This window comes from Danio rerio, chromosome 11, assembly GCF_052040795.2.
Source record: "Danio rerio strain M-AB ecotype USA chromosome 11, GRCz13ab, whole genome shotgun sequence".
Lineage (NCBI taxonomy): Eukaryota > Metazoa > Chordata > Actinopteri > Cypriniformes > Danionidae > Danio > Danio rerio.
The window spans coordinates 47900379-47925457 of NC_141031.1; the positions used below are offsets into that span (position 1 = coordinate 47900379).

The 25079-nt window shown below is 35.4% G+C and overlaps 3 protein-coding genes across 5 annotated transcripts in view; 1 reads left to right on the plus strand and 2 right to left on the minus strand.

Annotated features, from left to right (window-relative positions):
• On the plus strand, positions 1-15339 carry ogal (O-GlcNAcase like). Its single transcript, XM_087274234.1, has 16 exons — positions 1-187; positions 1789-1840; positions 1992-2089; positions 6366-6496; positions 7084-7255; positions 7574-7672; positions 9477-9755; positions 9847-9945; positions 11513-11739; positions 11850-12024; positions 12661-12746; positions 12844-12936; positions 13356-13426; positions 13496-13616; positions 14276-14399; positions 14484-15339. The coding sequence occupies exons 1-16, from the start codon at positions 145-147 to the stop codon at positions 14618-14620; spliced, it is 2007 nt and encodes a 668-aa protein (XP_087130360.1). The 5' UTR covers positions 1-144; the 3' UTR covers positions 14621-15339.
• tomm20b (translocase of outer mitochondrial membrane 20b) overlaps positions 1-25079 on the minus strand; it is a 575852-nt gene that overhangs the window by 400103 nt on the left and 150670 nt on the right. The window lies entirely within an intron of this gene.
• cant1b (calcium activated nucleotidase 1b) overlaps positions 14781-25079 on the minus strand; it is a 14351-nt gene continuing 4052 nt past the window's right edge. For 2 of the 3 annotated variants that reach the window (XM_087272218.1, XM_087272217.1), the window contains exons 2-4: positions 19508-20152; positions 18077-18280; positions 14781-16264 (exon numbers count right to left, since the gene is read on the minus strand). In XM_087272218.1, the coding sequence (XP_087128344.1) occupies positions 15894-16264; positions 18077-18280; positions 19508-20135 (1203 nt within the window). In that variant the 5' untranslated portion in view covers positions 20136-20152 and the 3' untranslated portion in view covers positions 14781-15893. 3 annotated transcript variants of the gene reach the window in all.

Consider the following 25079-nt stretch of genomic DNA (forward strand, 5'->3'; position numbering starts at 1 on the left):
GCCGCGCTGTGACCACGCGCACAATAAGGAAGTGGAGAGATTATAAACATAAACATTATCACACACACACACACAGTGTCCGACTGAGTTTCAGCAGATACAGACACACACACTTCACTTCTGACTGATCATCTGAGCTGAAACATGTCAAACACATCCAAGGTCTTCCTGAGTGGAGTAGTCGAGGGTGAGTGACTGAAAAATCCTCATGAAATAAATCAATATTCAATTCAACTCAAGCTTATCTGTATAACGCTTTACACAAAGGTACATATCATTACATTACGCTCAAAATTACATAGTTAAAGTGTTGTTTATAATGTGGTCAAGATATATTATATATATATATATATATATATATATATATATATATATATATATATATATATATATATATATATATATATATATATATTGCCTACTATATACATGAGTAATTTTCCAAAAGGTGACATCTATGTATATCATACATTTTTAGAGAAGTGAATTGCTCTATTGCTTCAGTTTGTGTTAATATTTAAGTCCTTATGTTATGATGGGATATTAATATGATGATACAACACATACATTATTAAATGCATCATGCAATGAATGAAATATATTACTCTGCAAATAAATACATTTTATATTAAATACATTTCTTACTTAGAGTTTGTGTCCTGTTTCTAGTCTAAATATCTAAACAATCCTAAATCAAGAAGCTTTCTTTAGACAAGCAAAATATAGTTTTCAGAAACTGATTGAGGTTTCCCCTCAAGATAAGCTAAAAAATCTGCCAATTAGGTGAACAAAATAATCTTATTTCAAAGTAAAAACAACATTATTTTGCTTGTTTTAACTAAAAACTCGCTTAGTTTTGATTTATTATTTCTGAAAACAACACAATATGTTTAACTTGTTTAAAAAATGCTTCTTGATTTTAAGTATTTTCAGATATTTGGACTAGAAACAGAACAAAAACTCTGATAGCATTTTTTGCAGTATATAAATAAGATGTAAAAGTACATTGTGCAAATCTAAATATTGAGAAAAATCACCTTTAAATCTGTCTATTTCACGTGTTAATCCGTAACCACAATTTCAGTTTGATATATTTACAGTAGAAAATGTATAAAATATGTAAAAAATGACCTTTACTTTACATACTAATTATTTTTGTCATAAAAGAACAATTAATTTGGACCCACGCAATGTATTTTTGGCTGAATTTGTGTGTTTTTTTTTAGACATTGTGTTGATATTATTTTTTGTCACTTTGGTGTACATTAGTGTACTCTTGTTTTCAGAAATAATAAGTCAAAATTATGTTTGATATATAATAAAACAAACAAAATAATCTGACAACAGGGTCAGCAGAATAATCTTATGTCAAAAGCAAAAAACTAGATTATTTTCTTACTCTATTGGCAGATTATTTAGCTTGTTTTAATTAAAAACTCCCTCAGTTTTCACTTATTATTTCTAAAAAAAAAACAACAACACAATATTTTTAACCTGTCTAGAAAATGCTTCTGGATTTAAGAATTTTTAGATATTAATTAACATGAGTTTTGATATATTTACAGTAGAAAATGTATAAAATATGTAAAACATGACCTTTAATTAATATACTAATGATTTATAGGAATAAAAGAACAATTAATTTAAACCCACACTATGTATTTTGCCTGTTTTTGACATTATGTAACACAATAAACTGTATTTGTTGTCACATTGGTGTACATCAGAGTGTATTTTTGCTGTAAATGTAATGTCAGAGTGTTATATTGTGACCTTTGTGTGCTGCAGGGTTTTATGGACGGCCGTGGACTATGAGCCAGAGGAAAGAGCTCTTCAGGAGGTCAATAAAACACTCTTATCAGATCCCATCATGGGTTATCAGTGCATTTATCTCTATATGTGTGTTAATGTGTGTGTGTGTGTGTGTGTGTGTGTGTGTGTGTGTGTGTGTGTGTGTGTGTGTGTGTGTGTGTGTGTTATCGTCCTCCCAGAGAGCTGAAATTGGGCCTGAACACGTACCTGTACGCCCCAAAAGATGATTACAAGCACCGGATGTACTGGAGAGATCTGTATTCCCTGGAGGAAGCAGGTTTTCTGCATTTACCTTCATGCATTTGCATTGCATTTAGCTGGAAATCTAACTGTAACCTAGCCGGATGTTTACTTCTGGTGTATGAATGTGTTTTAGATACATGCCGATATTTAATAATACAAAATATCGTCATAATGAACATGCAAAACCAGTTAATATTTATTTATTACTATTTTATAATAACAACAATTATTATTATTATTATTAAATTATTATTATTCAGATTTGTTCTTATATTTTTGTCTGCTTTCTAGTTCAATCAAAAAGTAAAAAATTATAGTGTTGTTTTCAGAAATTATAAGTCAAAATGAGGTGAGTTTTTCCTTAAAATAAGCAAAGTAGTCTGACAAAAATATTATATTATAATTAATATTATTGACGAAATAATATTAATTTTTTTAATACAAAAACAAGATTATTTTTCTTCCCCCATTGTCAGATAATTTTACTCGTTCTTCTTCATTTTGACTCAGTGGGCCCTATCATACACCCCGCGCAATAGGGAGCAAGTCGTGTTTGGCGCTATTTGTTGCTATTTTCAGACCAGCGCAACAGTAATGTTCACGTTTTGCACCACATTGTTTAAATCACAAATCTTTTGTGGACTCATGGGTGTGCTGGTCTATAAAGGAGGTGTGTTAAGGTGCATTGTTGGCATGTTGCTATCTTGAAGAACTGAAATAGACTGAGCAATTGACCAACTAAAAGCTGCTCTAAAGTCCAGCGCTGAGCGCGTTAGTTATGCACTTAATCAGGTACAAAACGCTTACACACTGCTGAATAAAAACACACACATATCTTTACAGATGAACATAATTAAAGGATTAAAATGATCCAGAAATGATGATTTTCTACACCAGTATAAACACACTGCCTCCATGCCTTCTTCATCTCGGGGGGCTTCTTCAGTTTATTGATGACGATCTGCATCTGTATAATGTGATTATTCTGATCAGTATTATTGATTATCTGCAGATTTATAATAAACACACGTGTAGATGTGTCCAGCTGTGGGGTTTTGGAGACGTCTGCATCAGCATATGTGGATAAGAACAGGACGTGTGTTTGGATATCACTCAGTTTTCTGAGCACACTTCATTATTATTGTTCATTTATTCCTCTGCTGGAGATTAGAACTGAATTTAGAAACAGTTTTGACAATCAGATATACCCTAATAGCCAATGTTTTGTTATTTAAAAAAAGCTGGTCCCCTTTTATTTCCTTTTACAAACTTGTGATTAATATGTTTACTGTGCCTTTAGTACCACTGTTGCCAACTATTTTCAATGTAAATGCCTGAAAAGTTTACATCATATGTCAGTTTGCATGTTACTGACGTGTTCTACCATTTCTGTTTGTTTGACAGCCTATAGTTAATGATAAGCATGTCAGTTTAACTCCATTTATTGCTGTTTGAATACAGTATATTAATATAGATGTGTAGGTAATTTGCAGTAATCTCTCAGACGTAATAAACTCAGACAAGTTCTGAAACTCAATGAAATATCTGTGATTGTGAGCTAGAAAAGAATAAACGGTCAAATTAAATTGTTAAAATGAAGGAGAAGCAGATCGCGTTGACTGTACAATGATAATACCTCACACTGCCGGTGCTAAATCATTTGCCGTCAGTACGCTGAGGAGAGATCTGCTGTCAGGCTGCAGGTGGGAGAGGCTGCTGAGGTCTGGGCCGCCTGTCAGTGCTCTGAGGTGGGGGAGGGGCCGACGGCGCTGAGAAGAGTAGGGATGGAACAGTATGGACACCTGAGAGTCTATAAAAACATCCAGTTACACACGAAAAGTTGCTAGATTTGTCGCTAGTTGCTTTTTTGAAAGTCTGTCGCTAGGGAGGTCTGAAAAGTAGCTAAGTTGGCAACACTGTTCAGTACCTACATTTATTGTTGGATGGCGCTGGTGGGTGGTCAGTCGGGGGAATGCATGTTCATTTTTTTGTTTGATTATTTTTATGACTGTTGTTTGTTGTTAGTTTTTATTATTTTTTTCTTTTTCTATTCAAATGTCTAATTGTGAGAATGCAAGTTTTATGTTTACGTTTTTAAAACAAAGTATTTTCAAGTGAATGGGCCTGTTTTAATAAGGAGGTTCAAACAGCTCAGAGTTTAAACTTGAACTTTGAGTTGATTTACCGAGAGATTAAAAACTCTGAGTTTTCGGTTTCAGAATAGCTGATCTGAGTTAGGTCAGTCAACCTTGAGTAGACCAACTCAGAGTTAAGCGCGCACACCGTGACTATAAAAAGGCATTATCAATAGAGCTCAGATATTACGAGTGACCATGGCAACATCTTAAAAAAAGAGATCACCATTTCTTTCTCCAGCTAAACTTGATGTGATCATGCAACATTATAGCAAATATGAGTGTATATATTTTTAAAAAGAAGCAACCATTAGTGAAACAGAGACAGTTAGCCTGGAAAAACAGCTGCTCAAGTTAATGCGTAATTTTACATTTTAAGTATTTAAATATTTAAGTATAATAAAATATGTAATGTAATGTGTGATGTTTATACATTTTTTATACTTTTTTACACGTTTACCAGTTTTAATAGATTTAACAGTGCACTTGTGTGTCTGCCTTTTTTCTTGATCAAGTGATAGAGGTTGATATAACATTTAGAAGGTAAGCAGTGCTAAAAATAATTTTTAGAAAGAATAATAATCCCATTAATCTAGTTACAGTGCATGTCGAAGGTCAATGAATTTAAATTTAAGTTATGTGTGTGACTAAAAGGTAGGCAATATCTATGTTTCCTTCCAAATATATTACATAAATTTATGTGCAAAACTGGAATATTGTATATAATATGCGAATAAAGTAGCGTTGCCATCCAACGAGTCAAAGAGAACAAAATCATCACTTCCTGATTAACTGGCGCCGAATATCGACAGTAAAAACAGAATTTACTATGGTAGAAGAAGCTGCGTCAATTATTTATTTAATAAATGTACTGTAGTGTATATACACTAATACTGAAAGAGTTAAGGCATTTTAGAATGACTAAAACAACATTTAAGACGTGTTACAGTGTGCTCAGCCTGCTGGTTTGTCCATTCATACACATTTTCATCATCATATGAAGACCTTTTTTTAATGTACATACTGTAATTTGTTCAGTAAAAGTGTTTCCATCGTAGTTTATGCACATATTTTCTATCGAATAAAAGTTTATCCTGCTCAATTATGCGTGTTTTTTATACAGTACATATTTTCAAAAGTTATGTGCATCATGATGTTTCCATCAATCGTTTTTATGCACGTATCCAAAATGAGCATTAAAATAGGTGTGTGGAAATGTAAGGCTAAGGCGAGAAATACCGCTTCGTCTTTAAAAAAGGGGAGGAGACAGACAGAAACTCTGAGTTTAGAGAATAAAACCTGCTCCTGACCAGGTTAGGTTCACAGAGTAAGTGACCACAGTAACTGACTCTGAGTTAAAGTTACCTCTCTTTTAGAAACAGGCTTGACTTACCCTGCTTTCTCCAGTTTAACAAACCTGCCATTTTGAAACAGAAAACCCAGAGTTTCTCTCATTTCAGGGTTAAAATACTCTGAGTTTTCACTTAACCTCCTTTCTGAAACAGGCTCAATGTCTGCCAAAATTTCTAATAATAAAAATATTGAAACCATAGAAATAGTTTTATACAAATCTCTGCGCTTAACAGATTAAATAATCAAAATTAAATGTGTGGACTATAGGATGTGTTCGGTGGAGTGAGTTTCCACCGTTTCCTCACTCCACCAAAGTAAAGGAGTAAAGAGTGAAAGTAAAGAGAAAGTAAAGAGGCTGAATGGAGGAGGCTCGTTCTTTATCCTCGCGCTGCAGATGCTCTGTTTAACTGATACTGATGCTCTGTTAATGAAGCGTTCAGTTTTTACACCTACAAAGTCACTATATAAACAGCAAATGCACCATAGTGTGACACAACTGACTCTTAAAGGGAATGAGAGACGAGACTCTGATTGGTTTAATGCAGGTTATGCTCAAAACACAGCCAGAACTCATTAAGAGAACAGGGGAACAGAGCAAATTATTCTGTCCTTAAAATAGCAAAAGTGGATTCAGACACGCCATTAATGCTTTTCTGTCATGCACTTTAGACTTAACACCCAGATCGTGAATATAGAGCCCTTTATTTCTGAAAACTAGACAATATTTTTTGCTTCTTGACTAAAGAATTTTTTGATATATGGACTAGAAACTCAAATAAGAAGAAACTGTAATAATAATAATAATAAATCACTGTTTTCCAGATCAACTGATGACGCTGATCTCGGCTGCTAAAGAGAATAATGTAGAGTTCATCTACGCCATTTCTCCAGGTCTCGACATCACCTTCTCCAACCCTAAAGAGGTGGCGGCGCTCAAGAGGAAGCTCACACAGGTCTTTATACCAGCTGATTAAAGTCTGCGTCAAATCTAAAATGACAGTGTTTATTTTGCTAACTTGCATTGTTATTCTGTAGGTGAACAATTAATCTGTGCATGTTAATCCACTGACAATAGTGCACGTTTTGGCAATCTTCAGTCTGAGCATCTGCGTTTGATTGGCTCCTTGTTTGATGATGTCAGTTTGATTCTTCAGCCACGCCCCTCTTACTTAGTTTAACCCATGAGGGAATGATGCGCATAATTAAAGCTCCGCCCCCTACTCAATATTCAGTTTCAGTTGGATGTACGTCAACATACTGAAATAAACAAACATCTCAGCATGCTGACGGTTCATGAAGAGGATGTATTCATGTGTGTTTTTACATGATGTGAAATGCGTCTCTGCTGTCTCTAGTGAAGTTTGAGCTGAGAACAGCACACAGATCATGTTCTCCAGCTCTCTGAAACTCACCCTTTCAGGCTTTGATGCTAATTGTGGTGTTTTGGTGACTGTTGCTTTGTATAAAGAGGCAGAATAGGTCTCCTTAAATGTCTCACCTTTGCTTTTCCCTGATATGCATTGTGTTCTTGCCTCTGCAGGTTTGTGGGTTCGGCTGTCGGTCTTTCGCGCTGCTGTTTGATGACATCGAGCCAGAAATGTGTCCTGCTGATAAAGAAAGGTTCAGTTCATTTGCTGAAGCTCAGGTTTCTGTCACTAATGAGGTGTTTCTGCATCTGGAGGAGCCGCACACCTTTCTCTTCTGTCCCACAGGTAGAAAAACACTCATATAAAGCTGCTTTAATGTTGAATATTCACTATGTTAAGGAGGATCTTTAAATTACACACAACATTGTTATACACTTTCATAACTTTATTTAAAATATGTAAAGTGTTGATAACAGATATGTTTAAAGTGCTTTTAGTTTATTTATGTTTGTTTATCTCAGCATTTTTTCCTGAACTATCATTATCAGTTACTTCAATGCATGCCAAAATGAGCCAAAACTGAAGATTGTACACACTCTCTTAACTATATCCGCTCATTCTACACCTGCCAGCATCTTTAATGTGTTTGTGTGTGTGCTGCAGATTACTGCGCTGCATTCTGCACTCCTAGCGTGCCGCTGTCGGCCTATCTGAACACCGTCGGAGAGAAACTCAACCCTGGGATTGACATTCTCTGGACAGGTAATGTCATCACCTTAGAGACTCAAATGTCAGGGTTTGTCAGTGACATTTATCTGCTCACATTTATGCATTTGGCTGACATGAAAGAGATGTGAATGCACAATGACAGATGAAAACAGAAAAGCATGAATGCATAATTTTAAACCTGAGCTGAAAACAAAAACGCATGGTCGTATGAATGTAAATTAAAACTTAAAATGCATGAATGCTAAAGAGATCATCTGAAGTTAAAACAAAAATGCATGCACGCATAAGGAACATTGTGAACACACAAAACAGAAATGCATAATGTCAAGCCTTACCTGAAAGCAGAAATGCAAGAATACACAGTGTAAAATCGGTTTTCACACATCTGAAATGGAAACAAAAGGTGCATGTTTATGTTATTCTAAACCAAACACAGACATGCATGAATTAATGACATTTCTATATGAGCTCAAAACAAAAATGCACAAGAGCATAATGAAAGATCTGCACTAAAAATAAATGCATTATGGTAATCCTGAAGTGAAAATAAAAAGTGCATGGATGCATTAAGGTTACAAATCAACTAAAAGACAGAAATGGATAATGATAATCTTAACTGACTCTATTTTATTAATATACACTCTTAAATCAAATATAAAATCATAAACGCATTAATATACACTCTTAAATTAAATATAAAATCAGAAATGCTTCAATATACACTCTTAAATTAATTATAAAATCATAAATGCATCAATATACACTCTTAAATTAAATATAAAATCAAAATTGCATCAATATACACTCTTAAATTAATTATAAAATCAATTATACATTAATATACACTCTTAAATTAATTATAAAATCATAAATGCCTTAATATACACTCTTAAATTAATTATAAAATCATAAATGCATCAATATACACTCTTTAATTAATTATAAAATCATAAATGCATCAATATACACTCTTAAATTAATTATAAAATCAATTATACATTAATATACACTCTTAAATTAATTATAAAATCATAAATGCATCAATATACTCTCTTAAATTAAATATAAAATCAATTATACATTAATATACACTCTTTAATTATAAAATCATAAATGCATCAATATACACTCTTAAATTAAATATAAAATCAATTATGCATTAATATACACTCTTAAATTAATTATAAAATCAATTATGCATTAATATACACTATTAAATTAATTATAAAATCAATTATACATTAATATACACTCTTAAATTAATTATAAAATCATAAATGCATCAATATACACTCTTAAATTAATTATAAAATCATAAACGCATCAATATACACTCTTAAATTAATTATAAAATCATAAATGCATCAATATACACTCTTAAATTTAATTATAAAATCAATTATGCATCAATATACACTCTTAAATTAATTATAAAATCAATTATGCATTAATATACACTCTTAAATTAATTATAAAATCAATTATGCATTAATATACACTCTTAAATTAATTATAAAATCAATTATGCATTAATATACACTCTTAAATTAATTATAAAATCAATTATACATTAATATACACTCTTAAATTAATTATAAAATCAATTATGCATTAATATACAATCTTTAATTAAATATAAAATCATAAATGCATCAAAACACACTCTTAAGTCTAATATAATGCACACTTAAATCAAATGTAAAATCATAAATGCATGAATACTCAACTATAAATCCTAACAAAAGCACAAATGCATAAGAGTAAATGTAATTTTGCGTGAGAACTGCAGGAGAATGATGCCGTGTTTTCAGTGCTGTGTTTGCGTCCTCCCCCTCAGGGCCGAAGGTGGTTTCTCAGGACATCAGTGTTGCTTCTATAGAGGAGGTTTCCGCGGTGTTGCGGAGACCGCCGGTGATCTGGGACAACATCCACGCCAATGACTACGACCCCCAGAGACTGTTTTTGGGACCCTACAAGAACCGGCCCACAGAACTCATCCCCAAACTCAGAGGCGTCCTCACAAACCCCAACTGTGAATTTGAGCCCAATTTTGTGGCTCTTCACACTCTGGCCACATGGTGCAAATCCAGCAGCGCGCCGAAGGACGTGTCTATGGGTATGAATACAGCGATAAAACATAAATGCAGATGATAATCATCATATTTTCACTATTACTGAAGTGTGTCTGTCTGTGAATGATGCCACAGAGGGAGACGATCAGGGGTCAGACTACAACCCCCATGAGGCTTTGCAGCTAGCACTCACTGATTGGTTGGTTGAGTTCGGCAGAGCTGAGCAACCTGATGGTAAAAACACATCTGACTGGGTTATAATCTTTAATCACTGGTCATTAATATTCATTTGTGTTTATTTAAATAAACTGAAACAAAACTAAAAGTTAAATATTTATTATATTTACATATTAATATAAATAACATAATATTAAACTATTATTGACAATATTAAACCAAATAAATAATATTATTATAAACTTAATGATAATTAATATAAATCTCTATTAATCAGAAATGAAAAGGGGGAAAAATATAAATATATATACATTAATTATATTAATATTATTTATAATATAATTTAATACTATAATTTTATTATTATTTTGTCTTTACTACAATCAAATTTTTCTTTTCAATGCTTTTCAAATTTTTAAAATTAAATGCTAATAAAAAAACTGAATATGAATTTAAATATTCTTTTAATTTAAATAAAAAAATTATTTCAAATATTAAATTTTATTTGATTTTAAATATTTATTTGAATTTTAATATTTATTAGATTTTGAATATGAATTTGAATATTTATTTGAATTTGAATATGAAGTTGAATTGAATATTTATTTGAATTTAAATATTTATTTGAATATGAATTTGAATATTTATTTAATTTTTAATATTTATTTGAATTTAAATATTTATTTTATTATGAATATGAATTTTAAATTGAATTTGAATATTTATTTAAATTGAATGTGAATATTTATCAAAATTAGAATATTTGAATTTGAACATTTATTTGAATTTGAATATTTATTTGATTCAAATATTAATTCAATTTTAAATATTTATTTGATTTAGAATTTTTATTTGATCTTGAATATTTATTTGAATTTGAATTTTTTATTTGAATATTTATTTGAATTTGAATATTTATTTAATTTTGAATATGAATTTGAATATTTAATTAAATATTTATTATATTTTTGAATATGCATTTGAATTGAATATTTATTTGAATTTGAATATTGATTATATTTTAAATATGAATTTGAATATTTATTTGATTTAAATGTGAATTTAATAAAATATTTATTTGATTTAGAATTTTTATTTGAATTGAATATTTATTAGATTTTGAATATGAATTTGAATATTTATTTGAATATTTTATTTGAAAATGAATTTAAATAGAATTTGAATATTTATTTAAATTTGAATATTTATTTGATTTGAATACTTATTTGAATTTGAATATTTATTTCATTTTGAATATGAATTTAAAATTTTATTTGAATATTTATTTGATTTAAATATGAATTTAATTTAAATGTTTATTTAAATTTTTATATTTATTTGATTTAGAATTTTTATTTGATTTCGAATATTTATTTGAATTAGATTTTTTATTTGAATTTGAATATTTATTTAATTTTGAATATGGTTTTGAATATTTAATAGATTTCGAATTTGCATTTGAATTGAATATTTATTTGAATTTGAATATTTATTTGAATATTAATTTAAATATGAATTTGAATATGAATTTGCATATGCATATAACAGGATTGCTCCTGAAATGAAGACGCGATGGGTCTGCTGGTGTGGTGCATTATGGGAGTTGTTGTTGTTGTATGTTAAGGCTCCGGGCGCTGCAGACGGGAGGTTAGTGAAGAAGAGCCGATGCAGACGGAGGGCCACACACCGGGGCCTCGAGACAACCCGCTGTACACCGCAGAACCACTGACACTGGCTGACCTCACACTGCTGGCGGAGCTCTTCTATCTGCCCTATGAACACGGACACACTGCTACACACATGCTGGAGGAGCTGCACTGGCTGCGCACACACACACCAGATGAGGAGGAGGTCAGAGAACACACACACACACACATCATAAAATACAGGACAGTTGTGAGATATGAATGCATTATGAACGCCTCTGTAAATGCAGTGTGTTGTGTTGTGTTGTCGTGCAGGGTTGTGCGTGGCGTGTGCGTGCGCAGCAGTTTGATGATCGCTGCGCTGCTGTGGTGCAGATGTTCAACAGACTCTCTAACGCCCCCAACAGGCTGATCCTCTACGACCTCTACAACTACATCTGCGACATCAAGAGCGGCGTCACCATGGCCAAAGCCTACGTCAAGACTCTGGGTACACATCTGTGTGTGTGTGAGAGAGTTTGTGTGCATGTGAGTGAATGAGTGTGTGTGAGAGATAGAATGTGTGTGTGTGTGTGTGTCAGAGCGAGAGACAGGGAGTGTGTGTGTGTGTGTGTGTGTGTGTGTGTGTGAATGTATGTATGTGAGACAGAGTATGTGTGCGTGTTTGAGAATGAGTGTGTGCATGTGAGTGAATGATTGTGTATAAGAGATAGAATGTGTGTGAGTGTGTCAGAGAGAGGGAGAGTGTGTATTTTGTGTGTGTCTGTGTCTGTGTATATGTGTGTGTATGTGAGACATAGTTTGTGTGGGAGAGAGTGTGTTTGTGTTTGAGAATGAGTGTGTGCTGCTGAGTGAAAGTGTGTGTAAATGTGTCAGAGCGAGGGAGAGTGTGTGTGTGTGTGTTTGTGTGTAAGAGAGAAAGAGGCAGAGTGTGTATGTTTGTGTTTGAGAATGAATGTGTGCAGGTAAATAAATGAGTGTGTGTGAGAGAATGTGTGTGTGTGTGTGTGTTAGAGAGAAAGTGTATGTGTATTTGCATATGTGAGAGAAAGTGTGTATGTGTGTGTGTGTGTAAGAGAGTGGGAGGTTGTGAGTGTGTGTGTACTGAAGTGTGTGTGTGTTTCAGGAGGTCAGACTCCTCACCCTGCACTGGCTCTGACTGATGACCCGGAGCCGTGGGGCTTCAGAGGAGGTCTGTCAGGAGAATTCCAGGTGTGTTTCTGTGTGACCTTTGACCTGCTACTCACCCTGAGCTCCTGAGGAGGATGATGATGATGTGTGTGTGTGTGTGTGTGTTTATGACGTTTAGCGAATGCTGCCGTCTCACGGGAACCGCGATCTGTTCCGCAGCCCTCCGGCCACACGAGTCTACACCATCAGACCCTGCACTCCCACAGACCAGGTGACACACACACACACACACCCTTCGGCGTAGTCCCTTTATTCATTAGGGGTCCCCACAGTGAAATGAATCGCCAACTATTCCAGCATATGTTTTACACAGCTACAACCCTTCCAGCTGCAACCCAGTACTGGGAAACACCCATACACACTCATTCACACACACACACACACACACACTCATACACTGCGGCCAGTTAGTTGATCAGTTCCCCTATAGCGCATGTGTTTGGACTGTGGGGGAAACCGGAGCACCCGGAGGAAACCCACACCAACACGGGGAGAACATGCAAACTCCACACAGAAACACCAACTGACCCCTGATAAATAAAGGGATTAACTCGAATATATAAATAAATGGATGATCTGATGAGCAGTAAGGAAGTTAATAATCATACCCGTGTCTGTCTTCCTCTCCAGCCGGAGGTGATGAAGATCTTTAAGCAGATGCAGACTGAGACGCAGCAGAAGGTGGAGCTGGTCGGCGACCGGTGAGAATGCTAGATAGTGTGCTCCGTTAATGAACTGGAGCCCTGCACTCACTCCTGTTTCTCCGCCAGGTTGGTGGAGGGTCAGATGATGCCGTCGCAGAACTGCAGTCTGATTCTGGACGATGCTTCTGGAGTTTGTGGATATGCTTTCGCTCTCAGCGATGCGAAGACGGCCATGAATAAATCTCAGGTACAGAATGGCACCTGTTATGCAGAAATCACTTTAATAAGGAGTTTAACCCTGGTGTGTGTCAGCAGTGTGTGAATATCTCCAGCCTCCAATGATCAACATGAATTAACTATAGTTTGATTGACATTCCCCCTTTGTACAAGTCATCAGAGGGGGAAAGCCCCGCCCACTAGTGCCTGTCTCTCTACCTCATTAGCATAATCAGCAGCCCTGAGTGAGAAGCAGCCGTCTGTCCATTAGCCATTAGAGTGTTTGAGCTGCTGAAGATAATGTCAGCATAGACTCAGAGGATTATAGATGTGGAGTTTTAGATGAACAGCGACAGGAACCACATAGACTGACAGAAGCTGTTTTACATCTGTCACTATGTTTATGCAAATGCACTTCTAGCTCCGCCCTCTTCTGAAAAGAGCACAATCTCATTTGCATTTAAAGCGACAGTCACCAAAACACCACAATTAGGATCAAAGCCTGAAAGGGTCAGTTTCAGAGAGCTGCAGAACATTATCAGTGTGATACTTTCAGCTCAAACTTCACTAAAACACTCTATATATCTGAGACTAAATGTTAACGAAATAATAAGACGCTGTATATTGCCTATGATATCTATATTGTACATGGTTATAATCAAAATATACTGAATATCTGCATATGTTTAGTATCCAGAGACCATGCTGCAGGATTATCCATCAGTCATTGCTCTTCAGATCCACTCGAAAGTTCCCGACCACAGCGCAGCCAAGCGTCTGATTCTCCAGCTGCTGTCAGCGCTGAGAGACAGCGGTGAGTTTAACAACACCTCCACCAACAGGAAATGTATATTAGTGCTACGTCTACTATAGTCCACCACCTGTGTGTTTTTCTCAGGGTCTAAAGGAGTTTTTAGCGAGTTCAGATCCAACGACAGACGAATGCTGGACTTCCTGAAGACGCTGAACGTGTTTCAGGTGCTGAAAGTCGACGGTCTGCCAGCAAACCTGGTCATCATGGGAACTAAACTCTGACACCTGCACATAAACACCCCATTCAACACAATACTCTGATCAAAACACTGATTCTGTACCTGAAATCCATCAGGAATAGGCTTTTTAGAGTGGAAAACATGCATTATTAATAAATAATAAATTAATTATAAACTCCAGAAAGGGTCGGGACACTCAAAAATGAATATTAATAAAGTTTATTTGCATATGCATTTAAATATGCACGTCTCTGCATTAACTTTTAATTACGGTCATGAATCAAACAATATTATATAAAGATCTCCAGTGTTGTTCATACACTTAAAAAACACACTAAAACAACTCATGTGATTGTAACACTTTAGAGTAAGCTTCATCTGTTAACAGTTTTTATATATATATATAAATAATTTAATAATACAGTTGTGTTTGTGTATTATATTATGCTATTAATTTTTTATAGTTTAGATGTTCTGTATGTGTGTATCACATATGCATAATAATTATATATAATATAAATATATATATAATACACACACATGTATTATGTCAAAACAAACTTAAATTTATATATATATATATATATATTTCAACAATGAATAATAGAGTTGACTTTGTGTATATATAATTCTCTATATATTTTAGTCATTATGTTGTGAGTTATGTGAACAGATAGGATCTTATTTTAAAGTGTTTCCACTATAATAGGTTTTGAGGTTTTGTAGTTTTTTTTAATAATAAAGGCAAATCATTTGTTAAGACTGTTCCTGGAATTCCTCTCATTATTCTCCAGTGCATTTCTTCTGTTTGTTTAGAGGATTCCTCTATTATTGCATCTGTTCCCCGTAGTTTCAGTCCCCTGAGCTTCTGTAGTGTTTCGTGTCCCACACGAAGACGCTCGTCTGTACAAACATTGTATGTTAAATTTTTGGACTGATCTGGTGCATCTATAGAGACGGAGCACATTTAGACCACACCCCCTCACAATAGCCCCACCCCCTCTATTGAGTTTGCATTGGAGAAGCTCCGCCTCCTTGTAATTTCTGACTCATTAAACAGAATGATGTCTAATAATCTCCTGCTCCAATGAAAAGTCAATAGAGAGTGCTGAAAGGTGCTTTTAAAAGTAATATATTATAATCTTGATCCTAAAAAATAAAATGAAATAATAATAAATAAAATTTCACATTACTTTCCTTCTTTTCGTAACACATTTGGTTACTTGTGTAAAGAATTGACTGAAGATTGTAATATATGAGTTTTAAAAGTAACTGAATTGCTCCGCCCTTGTGTGGGCGTGGCTATGACTCCGCCTCTATATAAACTCCAGCCCTTCATATTTGACGTCTGCGATCTTGGTGTCGGGCAGCAGTATCCGGCCGTCGAGTGTAAATGCGGTGATGTACGTGGCGATGTTTCCCGCGTCCTCCTCAGATTTCAGCGCTAGGATAATCTGGTCGTCGGTGTCCGGGATGAACTTGAAGGAGGAGAAGCCGAGCGTGGGCTTGAGCGGGCCGACACGAGATGCAGAGATCCTGCTGAAGTCTGAGGAGCAGCGCAGAATCAGGTTTGTGCCGCGACGCTCATCTGCCGTTTCATCGTAACGCTCTGAACTCGCTCGCCGCGGGAGGAAGAACCATCTCTGCAGACGCTCGCTCCACACCGCTGACTCGTGGATCAGATAACCTGATAAACACACACATCACATTTATATAATCAGGGTCAAATTTAAGACTTTTGAAGACCATTAAGAAGCTAATTTCAGACTTATACGGGCTAAACGGTAAGGATTTTTTTCTAATGGCATGGTTGGGCCAATGAAAAAGATGTTAAATTGCCTCATGAAAACCATTTTAATTTATTTTAAATGTGTCACAACAAGCAAAATCTAGTTAAAACATTTACAAAACTATAATAAACAAAATGTATGCACAAGAGTCTGCACAAAGAGACTTTTGAATGTTTTTTTAAGACCCCGTGGACACCCTGATAGTATACATACATATATATATATATATATATATATATATATATATATATATATATCTGAAATTATATTACTATGTTTTTTAGACAGTACATATTATAAACATTTATATCATCTTACATCTGTTATATTATTTTTGGTGTATCCTCTTAAGGCCCAAGGTGTGTTTTTTACATGCATTTTTTATTTCTATTTGCTTTTTGGGACATTTAGAGAATAATGGTGTCCATATATGTGGACTCGTGGTCCGAATTTACATAAACCATTTTTTTCCAAATGTTTTTTAATGCATATTTAACATACAATTTTTTTAAAAACAATTTTTTCCCCATTTTGGACAGTTAAAATAGAGTTTGGGACATTTCATATGCTGCAAAACATGTACTGTATGTCTGTAACAAAATATAAAAGTATTTTAAATAGCCACTTAAGCCCTAGGAGGTTATATATATATATATATATATATATATATATATATATATATATATATATATATATATATATATATATATATATATAGAGTATGTTAACCCTGAAATGAGAGAAACTCTGGGTTTTCTGTTTCAAAATGGCAGGTTTGTCAGATTTGAGAAAGCAGGGTAAGTCGAGTCTGTTTCTGAAAAAGAGGTAACTTTAACTCAGAATCAGTTACCGTGGTCAATTACTCTGTGAACCTAACCTGGTCTGGAGCAGGGTTTATTCTCTAAACTCTTGAGTTTCTGCCGGTCTCCTCCGAAGAGGTATTTCTGGCCTTAGCTGTAGTGTATACCCGAACCGTACCGCACTGTACCAGTCAGTGGAAACGAGCCATTAGAGCACAGGTGTCAAACTCAGTTCCTCGAGGGCCGCAGCTCTGCACAGTTTAGTTCCAACCCTAATTATACACAGCTGATCAAACTAATTGAGTCCTTCAGGCTTGTTTGAAACCTACAGGTAAGTGTGTTGGAGCAGGGTTGGAACTAAACTGTGCAGGGCTTCGGCCCTCCAGGAATTGAGTTTGACACCCCTGCATTAGAGGAATAACCCTGATTTTCAAAATATAAATAATTAATAATTTAAATAATTTTCTAAAATATATTTATACGTTTCACCAATTGTCTTTTATGTTTATATGTGGAGTGGATTTTGCATTGTATATCATGAGAAATATTTCAAAGGGATAGTTCATTAAAAATGTTTTTATTCTGTCCTCATTTTCCTCATTCTCCATTAATACAAATTCCTCTGTTAAACATAAAGGGAGATATTTTGAAAAATGCTGGAAAAAACATTGTGTTTTTTGTTCCTACTACGCAAGTCAAAGGCTGTTTTATCCAACATTCTTCAGAATATCTTCATTTGTGTTCAACAGAAGAAAGAAACTCATTGAAGTTTACAACCTCTTGAGTGTGAGTAAATATTGAGGACATTTTAATTTTTGGGTGCACGGTCCCTTTAAGTATAACATCACAGCCCCTGTGGTCATGTGATCACCTCTCAAAGTGAGTGTGTGTTTGTGTGTGTGGTCTAACCTGGAGGTTTGATGTCTGCTGCCCTCTTCAGTGCGCTGTACCGCGGTACCCAGTTCTCATGCTCCACGTCACCATGGAAACCAACCACCTTCACCCATTCTGGGTTATTATTGACGAACTCGCCGGTGATAGTGGTCCACTCCTTACCGAGACCACCAACATAAAGACGCTCGTCCTTCACCGCCATCCACTCCGCCTTAAAACCTGACACCAGTGTCAAAGGTCACACATATGAGGAAGCAGTAAAGCAGCACTGCATCATAACATTGAGGCTGTATCCAAAATCAATCACCCCCTATACCCTTAATAGTGCACTACTTGAGGGAGCAGCCATTTTTAATGGTGTCGGAAACCATATTGTACATTCTGAAGTGCACTCAATCAATCCCATAATACACCACAATAACTAGAGTACAACCCATGCACACTCGACAGCTAGTGATACTCAAAATGCACTGGGAGAGTTTGCGCTCCAAATGAATTTCCACAACTGACCACAAGATGGAGACTATATAGCGGAATCCTATTGGTGTACGTTACAAATTAACACATTATTTATTTAAAGTAACATTTGTATAAAGACAGACATCACAATATTTTCAGAATTCATAATGGACAGCTGGCTGAGTGCAACTATCACAGGGTCTGAACAAGAAGATGGTAATATCTGTAATCTGTCGAAGTTATTTTCAGGTTACGTTCTGGTTATCTTAAGATTATGTTCTGGTTATCTTTAGGATATGTTCTGGTTATATTAAGATTATGTTCTGGTTATCTTTAGATTATGTTCAGGTTATCTTCAGGTTATGTTCTGGTTATCTTCAGGTTATGTTCCGATCATCTTCAGGTTATGTTCTGGTTATATTAAGATTATGTTCTGGTTATCTTAAGGTTATGTTGTGGTTATCTTCTGGTTATGTTCTGGTTATCTTCAGGTTATGTTCCGATCATCTTCAGGTTATGTTCTGGTTATCTTCAGGTTATGTTCCGATCATCTTCAGGTTATGTTCTGGTTATGATCAAATTATGTTCTGGTTATCTTCAGGTTATGTTCTGGTTATCTTTAGGTTATGTTTTGGTTATCTTCAGGTTATGTTCTGGTTATCTTTAGGCTTTGTCTTGGCTTTATTCAGATTTTGTTCTAGTTATCTTCAGGTTATTTTGAGGTTAACTTCACTTATAAAGCAAGCTGTTTTCTTTTAGCTGTCCTTGTTCATGGACAGCACTTTTCATCCCGCCATTCTACTTCTCTTTCTGTTTTTTTGATTGTTTCAGTTCTGAATTTTAAACTAAAAGAACTAAAAAAATAAAAAAAAAATAAAAAGCCTGACTGCATTCGTTTGCACTAAAAAATTAATCCTGTAATCCTGAGTTTGTTTAGCCGGCATCATGGAACAGGCCCTAGTTTATTATTTTTAATGTTAGTTTTACCTTTAGATACGCTGCCGTCTCCATCTGTCAGAATGACCCATGGCACGGCACGGTTCCCCTCAATCCGGTACACCACACCGGTACGGTCATCCACACTGTACAAGTGTCCGTTAAACGCCACCAGTTCGGAAAGCTCCATCCCGCGGCCCTTCTCCGACAGATGGCTCTCCAGAGCCACAGTATTTGGATCCCACTCCACCGAAACACTGTCTCCGCTCTCCGATACCAGAACATGTCCTCTTTTTAAATAACTGAACCACGTATTGTCCTTTTTACTGCGCGAGTTTGTGTCCAAATCTGCTATGACTGCGATACGGTAGCGGATCCCGTTGACTGTGTGTTCTGGAGGGCTGAGCGGATACGTGTCGTTATACCGTGTCCCGATTGGATCTGCATCCACCATTGCACCAGAGACATCCCGACTGGATCTCCATGAGCGTGGGCTGTTCTCAGGGGCGTCCGATCCGTGGTCAGTGGATGTGTGGTGCTGAAACAACAGGACGGCTAATGCTAGTAGTGCCGCCACACCGATGGCCCGCCACCGGAAACGGAAACGCGGATCAGAGACGGAGTTGGTCATGGAGGAGAACATGGAGGAACCGTGAACTGAAGCCCGCGAGGAACTCATGGAGTCGCGGCTCTCGGCTGATGGAGAGAAGAAGAAAAGAGAAATTCCTTAATAAAAATGTTGAGTTTGTTATTAAATTAAATCAATAAAAATGAGTTTAAGTTTTTCTCATAAACTAGAAGATGAACTGTAATTAAAAGATGAAAATAAAAGTGTACACCAAACTTTACACTTTTATTCTGTCTATATTCTGATCACACACACCAACCTTTACACTTTTATTCTGTCTATATTCTGATCACACACACCAACCTTTACACTTTTATTCTGTCTATATTCTGATCACACACACCAAACTTTACACTTTTATTCTGTCTATATTCTGTCCACACACACCAAACTTTACACTTTTATTCTGTCTATATTCTGTCCACACACACCAAACTTTACACTTTTATTCTGTCTATATTCTGTCCACACACACCAAACTTTACACTTTTATTCTGTCTATATTCTGATCACACACACCAAACTTTACACTTTTATTCTGTCTATATTCTGTCCACACACACCAAACTTTACACTTTTATTCTGTCTATATTCTGAACACACACACCAAACTTTACACTTTTATTCTGTCTATATTCTGAACACACACACCAAACTTTACACTTTTATTCTGTCTATATTCTGATCACACACACCAACCTTTACACTTTTATTTCAATTAATCTTCTGATTATACCAAACTTTTTTATTCTAATTATGAACACACCAGTTAATACTTACCATCTCTTTTCTAAAGGTTTATTCATATATCATTCACCTGATGAAACCTAAAAGTTCCAGGTTCCTCTGGGTTTACTCACTTTTTTTAAATGAAGTAACAACACATTTCTTTATACAGTGTGGGTGAACTGTCCCTTTATACACACATGACAGTCTCCTGCTATTAAACACTGACTTCTGTATTCAGATCCTGAGTTTATATTAGTCTGAGCTATGATCAAATATCCTGACGCATGATTCCCAAATCAGATCCTTAAGCTACAGAAATGCTGATCATACCAAACTGAATATGTCTGACAGAACAAATCAAAAGAAGAAAAGTAAAAATGTTGTATTTTAACTTATTTTGCAATAACTGGTTTGTATTTAATTGTGTTATCTTTCTATTCCTAAAGATGTTCAGTGACTAAACTCCTATTTCATTGGATAAAACTGTTCATTTTGTGTAAATGCATCACAATTATTGGCTATATTCACTGGGATATGGATAAAAATATTCATTTTCAAAATAGGGTGTACTCATTTATGCTGAGCACTGTATATTTTGTGTTCAGCATCTTCAGTGTGTGCATGAAACAAACAACAGATGCTAATTTAACACAGCAAACATCCCAGGAGCAGAGCGTAATGATGACACCGGAGACTCCAGTGCTGTTTAACAACCTGTCCGAGTCAACAATGAATGGCTTCATTGAGGAATTACACACACCACAACCCTCATCAGCACTACAACTGCACAAAATATTGAAAAATGACCGTTATCGCGCTAGTTAGTATATGCAATAGTTATAGTATATGCAATATATTTGATAAATTACATTTATTTTGTACATTGGTTGTTTTAATCTTTAGCCCCGCCTCCCCAGTAGTTGCTATTCTGTTATTGGCTGGAGCTCCAAAGGTGAACCCAGAGCTGAAAATAAAAACTAGTGGGTGGAGTCGAGACGAGAAAGGAAAATGACAACAGCCAATCAGAGTCAGAATATCTGCATATCAGGTTTTCACTCATTCATAGTGTTTTAAAGAAAAATATTTGGAGTTTTTTTGTCTGAACTAGAATTAATAAGATCTTAAAATATATTTCAACTGTTTATTCTAATATTATTAAATAAATAAATGATTTAAAAAACATAGCTAATGAAGATATTATTATTGCAATACTCAACAACAACATTGCATATTATTCACAAAGCTCTGCACACGACAACAGCATGACTAATCTAATCTTTTGCACATTACACTGTGACTTTACCTGTGGAAGGTGGGAGATTAACTGAGTAATCAGTGAACCAGCCCTACAAAACAAGCAATTATACAACAATCACCAGTGTTATTGTAGTACTGGGGTGTAGCTGCTACAGGAAACACTGCAAAAAATATCCATAAATTAGCAGTTTTCCCTATTTTGTGATTCATGTTTTTATTTTCCACGTTTAACTCTGCTTTTGAATTGCATTACAGGAGCTTGATCCTTATTCCAACAACTTTGAACAGTTGTAAAAAGATTATTTTTGTACGTGTAATAGTTTGCAGTGCTATATTGTCTGTGGGGTTATATATTACACTACAGAAACCTTGTAATAAACTGCCAGTACATTCATTTATAAATAATATTAGGACACATTTATACTGAAATATTAAAACCACAATATCAGTAACTCAGATAAGTATCGTTTGCAGTAAATATATCTACAGTAAATGTCAACAAATAAAAGCACAACTGAGTAATAGAGACAGAGTTTATTACTATATTCCTGACCATGGAACACAAAACCAGGCAATTTTTGAATACTGAGATTTACATTAGGCTTGGGCGGTATTACGGTATTATGGTATACCGCGGGATCTAAAAATAGCAACGGTGTCAGTTTCAATACCGTTATACCGTCATAAAATATTAAATATCCTTTATTTAATGCCTACAAAAACGTATGTGTGGTTGTCATCACGGGACAGTGTGGAGGAGAGAGGGAAAGGAAGGGGGAGAGGGAGGGAGAGAAGGGGGAGAGGGAGGGAGAGAAGGGGGAGAGGGAGGGGGAGAGGTGACGTGACGAGTCGCGCTTCAAAGTGTCCTGCAGTTTGGCAGTTTCGACTGAACAGAAGGGAGACGTGGTTAATATGAACGAGAGGTCTGCATTAGAGCTAAAGATCTTTGACCGAACCCGGCGAGACCCGAAAAAATCCAAATCCCTGCATTAAAATCCATCTCTGCAAAGGTGAAACAAATGATGACGAAGTAGTAAAAAAAGAGAATTTTGACGGCGGTCAAGTCAGTCACTAGCTCAGAAAGAGCGGTTATTCCAGCCGCAGGTATTTCGCGGTCGCTCATACACTGCGTATTACGGTAGAGCCCTAAACCGCAGGCTGACAGGTAAAAAGAAGAGGCCATTCGCTAAAGTGAAACTGCTGTCATGAAAAATTAAATGCATGTTCCTGACTGGTAGAAAATGAACAAACAATCCTACCAAAAACTTGCAAAATCAGCCGGATCAGAACTCTGCATCTCGACCTGTAGCCGCAGGAAAGGGTGTTCAGTTCTGCTGGACGCACCATGAGTGAGAGACTGCGCTAAAGCCAGTGGATTAAATAATGTTCCTCCACAAACACACGTAGCCTAATCTTGGTGCGTAAAGGGTTTTTAAATTATAAATAAATATTAATTAAACCATATAATCATAATGTAGACAGAGTATACAGACTAATGGTGGCATTATTCTTTTATTATTCAGCTTCATCGCCGCCCTAATGCCAGATTGTGAAGAGAAGTGGAGAAACACATCTTGCAGAGCCTTTATCTTAATTTCGTTATTGCCAAAATACCCGTCATCATTTAGAGTTTATTTTAATTTGATTTGTTAAGCAAGATTACTTTTCATTGGTGTGTAGGCTAATTTAAAGGCTAAGTGCATGTACCTAGACCTATAGAGTGCTGAGATGTTACGATGTTACAGCTGTAGGACTTATTTTATTTCTTTGTTCCAACTTTCAAGTGGCCTATAGTCTACGCTTGTTACGAATAAATGATGTTAAAACATATAAATGACTCATTCTTGAAAAAAATGCATTAGAGCTGTGTGCATGAGCACATTTTAATGTAGGCTGTGAACGGGTTTGGGCTGTATAAAGCTGTCAATCAAAATGTACCTGTCGGACTCGGGACCTATCGGGTATAACTGCTGTTCCGCGGGAGCCGGCCAGATTTCTTACGGTGTGGGAGTAAATTTCTGAATAAATCGCGGGAGAGATGTGTGTGTGTGTGTGTGTGTGTGTGTGTGTGTGTGTGTGTGTAAAAGGGAGAGAGAGAGAGAGAGAGAGGTGCTGTGCGTCGCTTTGCGCGCGCTCTCTCTCTCTCTCTCTATCTCTCTCTATCTCTCTCTATCTCTCTCTATCTCTCTCTATCTCTCTCTGACCGCGAGCCTAAGGTCGCATAGAATGTATTCAGTTTCTGAATGGTTTAGGCTTAAGCCAACAGTTTGGTGACGCTGTCTGAGCCTTACGTCATAATTTTTTTTTATTACGCCGGTAATACCGGATACCGGGGTAAAATATGGAGGCGGTTTGACGGTATCAAAATTTGGATACCGCCCAAGCCTAATTTACATATCACTTGAAAGCTTACTAAATAAACCTTCTATTCATATATGGTTTGTTAGAATAGGATCTGACTGAGATACAACTATTGGACATCTCTAGAAAATCAAAATATGGAGAAAATCTCATTTACAGTTGTTTAATTTAAGCTCTTAATACATATCACTAATCAAAAATAAAGTTTTGACATATTTGCAGTAGAAATTGTGCAAATTATCAATAATGAAACATGATCAATATTCAATATCAATATACAAGTCCTAATGATTATTGAGATAAAAGACAGATGGAAAATTTTGACCCATACACAATGTGTTTTTGGCTGTTTCTGTGCTTCCAGGTTAAAAACTGGTAAAAAGTACAGTTTATAAAAACACTTTCTATAAAACACATAGGTTTATCACAATAAAAAGAATGCGAACAGCAAAAAATGAATATAGCTTGAGATAAGTTTTTTAAGATTTACTTGAGATTTTTATATTTTTAATCTACATTTTATTAAAATATATATTAACTACTAATGATCCAATGCTTTTTGCCATAAAATAAAAATCAACAATTTTGATTTGTGGCTGGTTTTGTGGTGCTGGATCAGATTTTCACCCATTTCAAGGATCAGCACAG

What these genes read in the sequence shown, in the direction of transcription:
- ogal (XM_087274234.1), top strand. Translation starts at nt 145, where the DNA reads ATGTCAAACACATCCAAGGTCTTCCTGAGTGGAGTAGTCGAGG. An exon ending in ACACACCAGATGAGGAGGAG is followed by an intron (nt 11,740 to 11,849) that starts GTCAGAGAACAC and finishes GTTGTCGTGCAG; the next exon opens with GGTTGTGCGTGGCGTGTGCG. An exon ending in GTCAGCGCTGAGAGACAGCG is followed by an intron (nt 14,400 to 14,483) that starts GTGAGTTTAACA and finishes TGTTTTTCTCAG; the next exon opens with GGTCTAAAGGAGTTTTTAGC.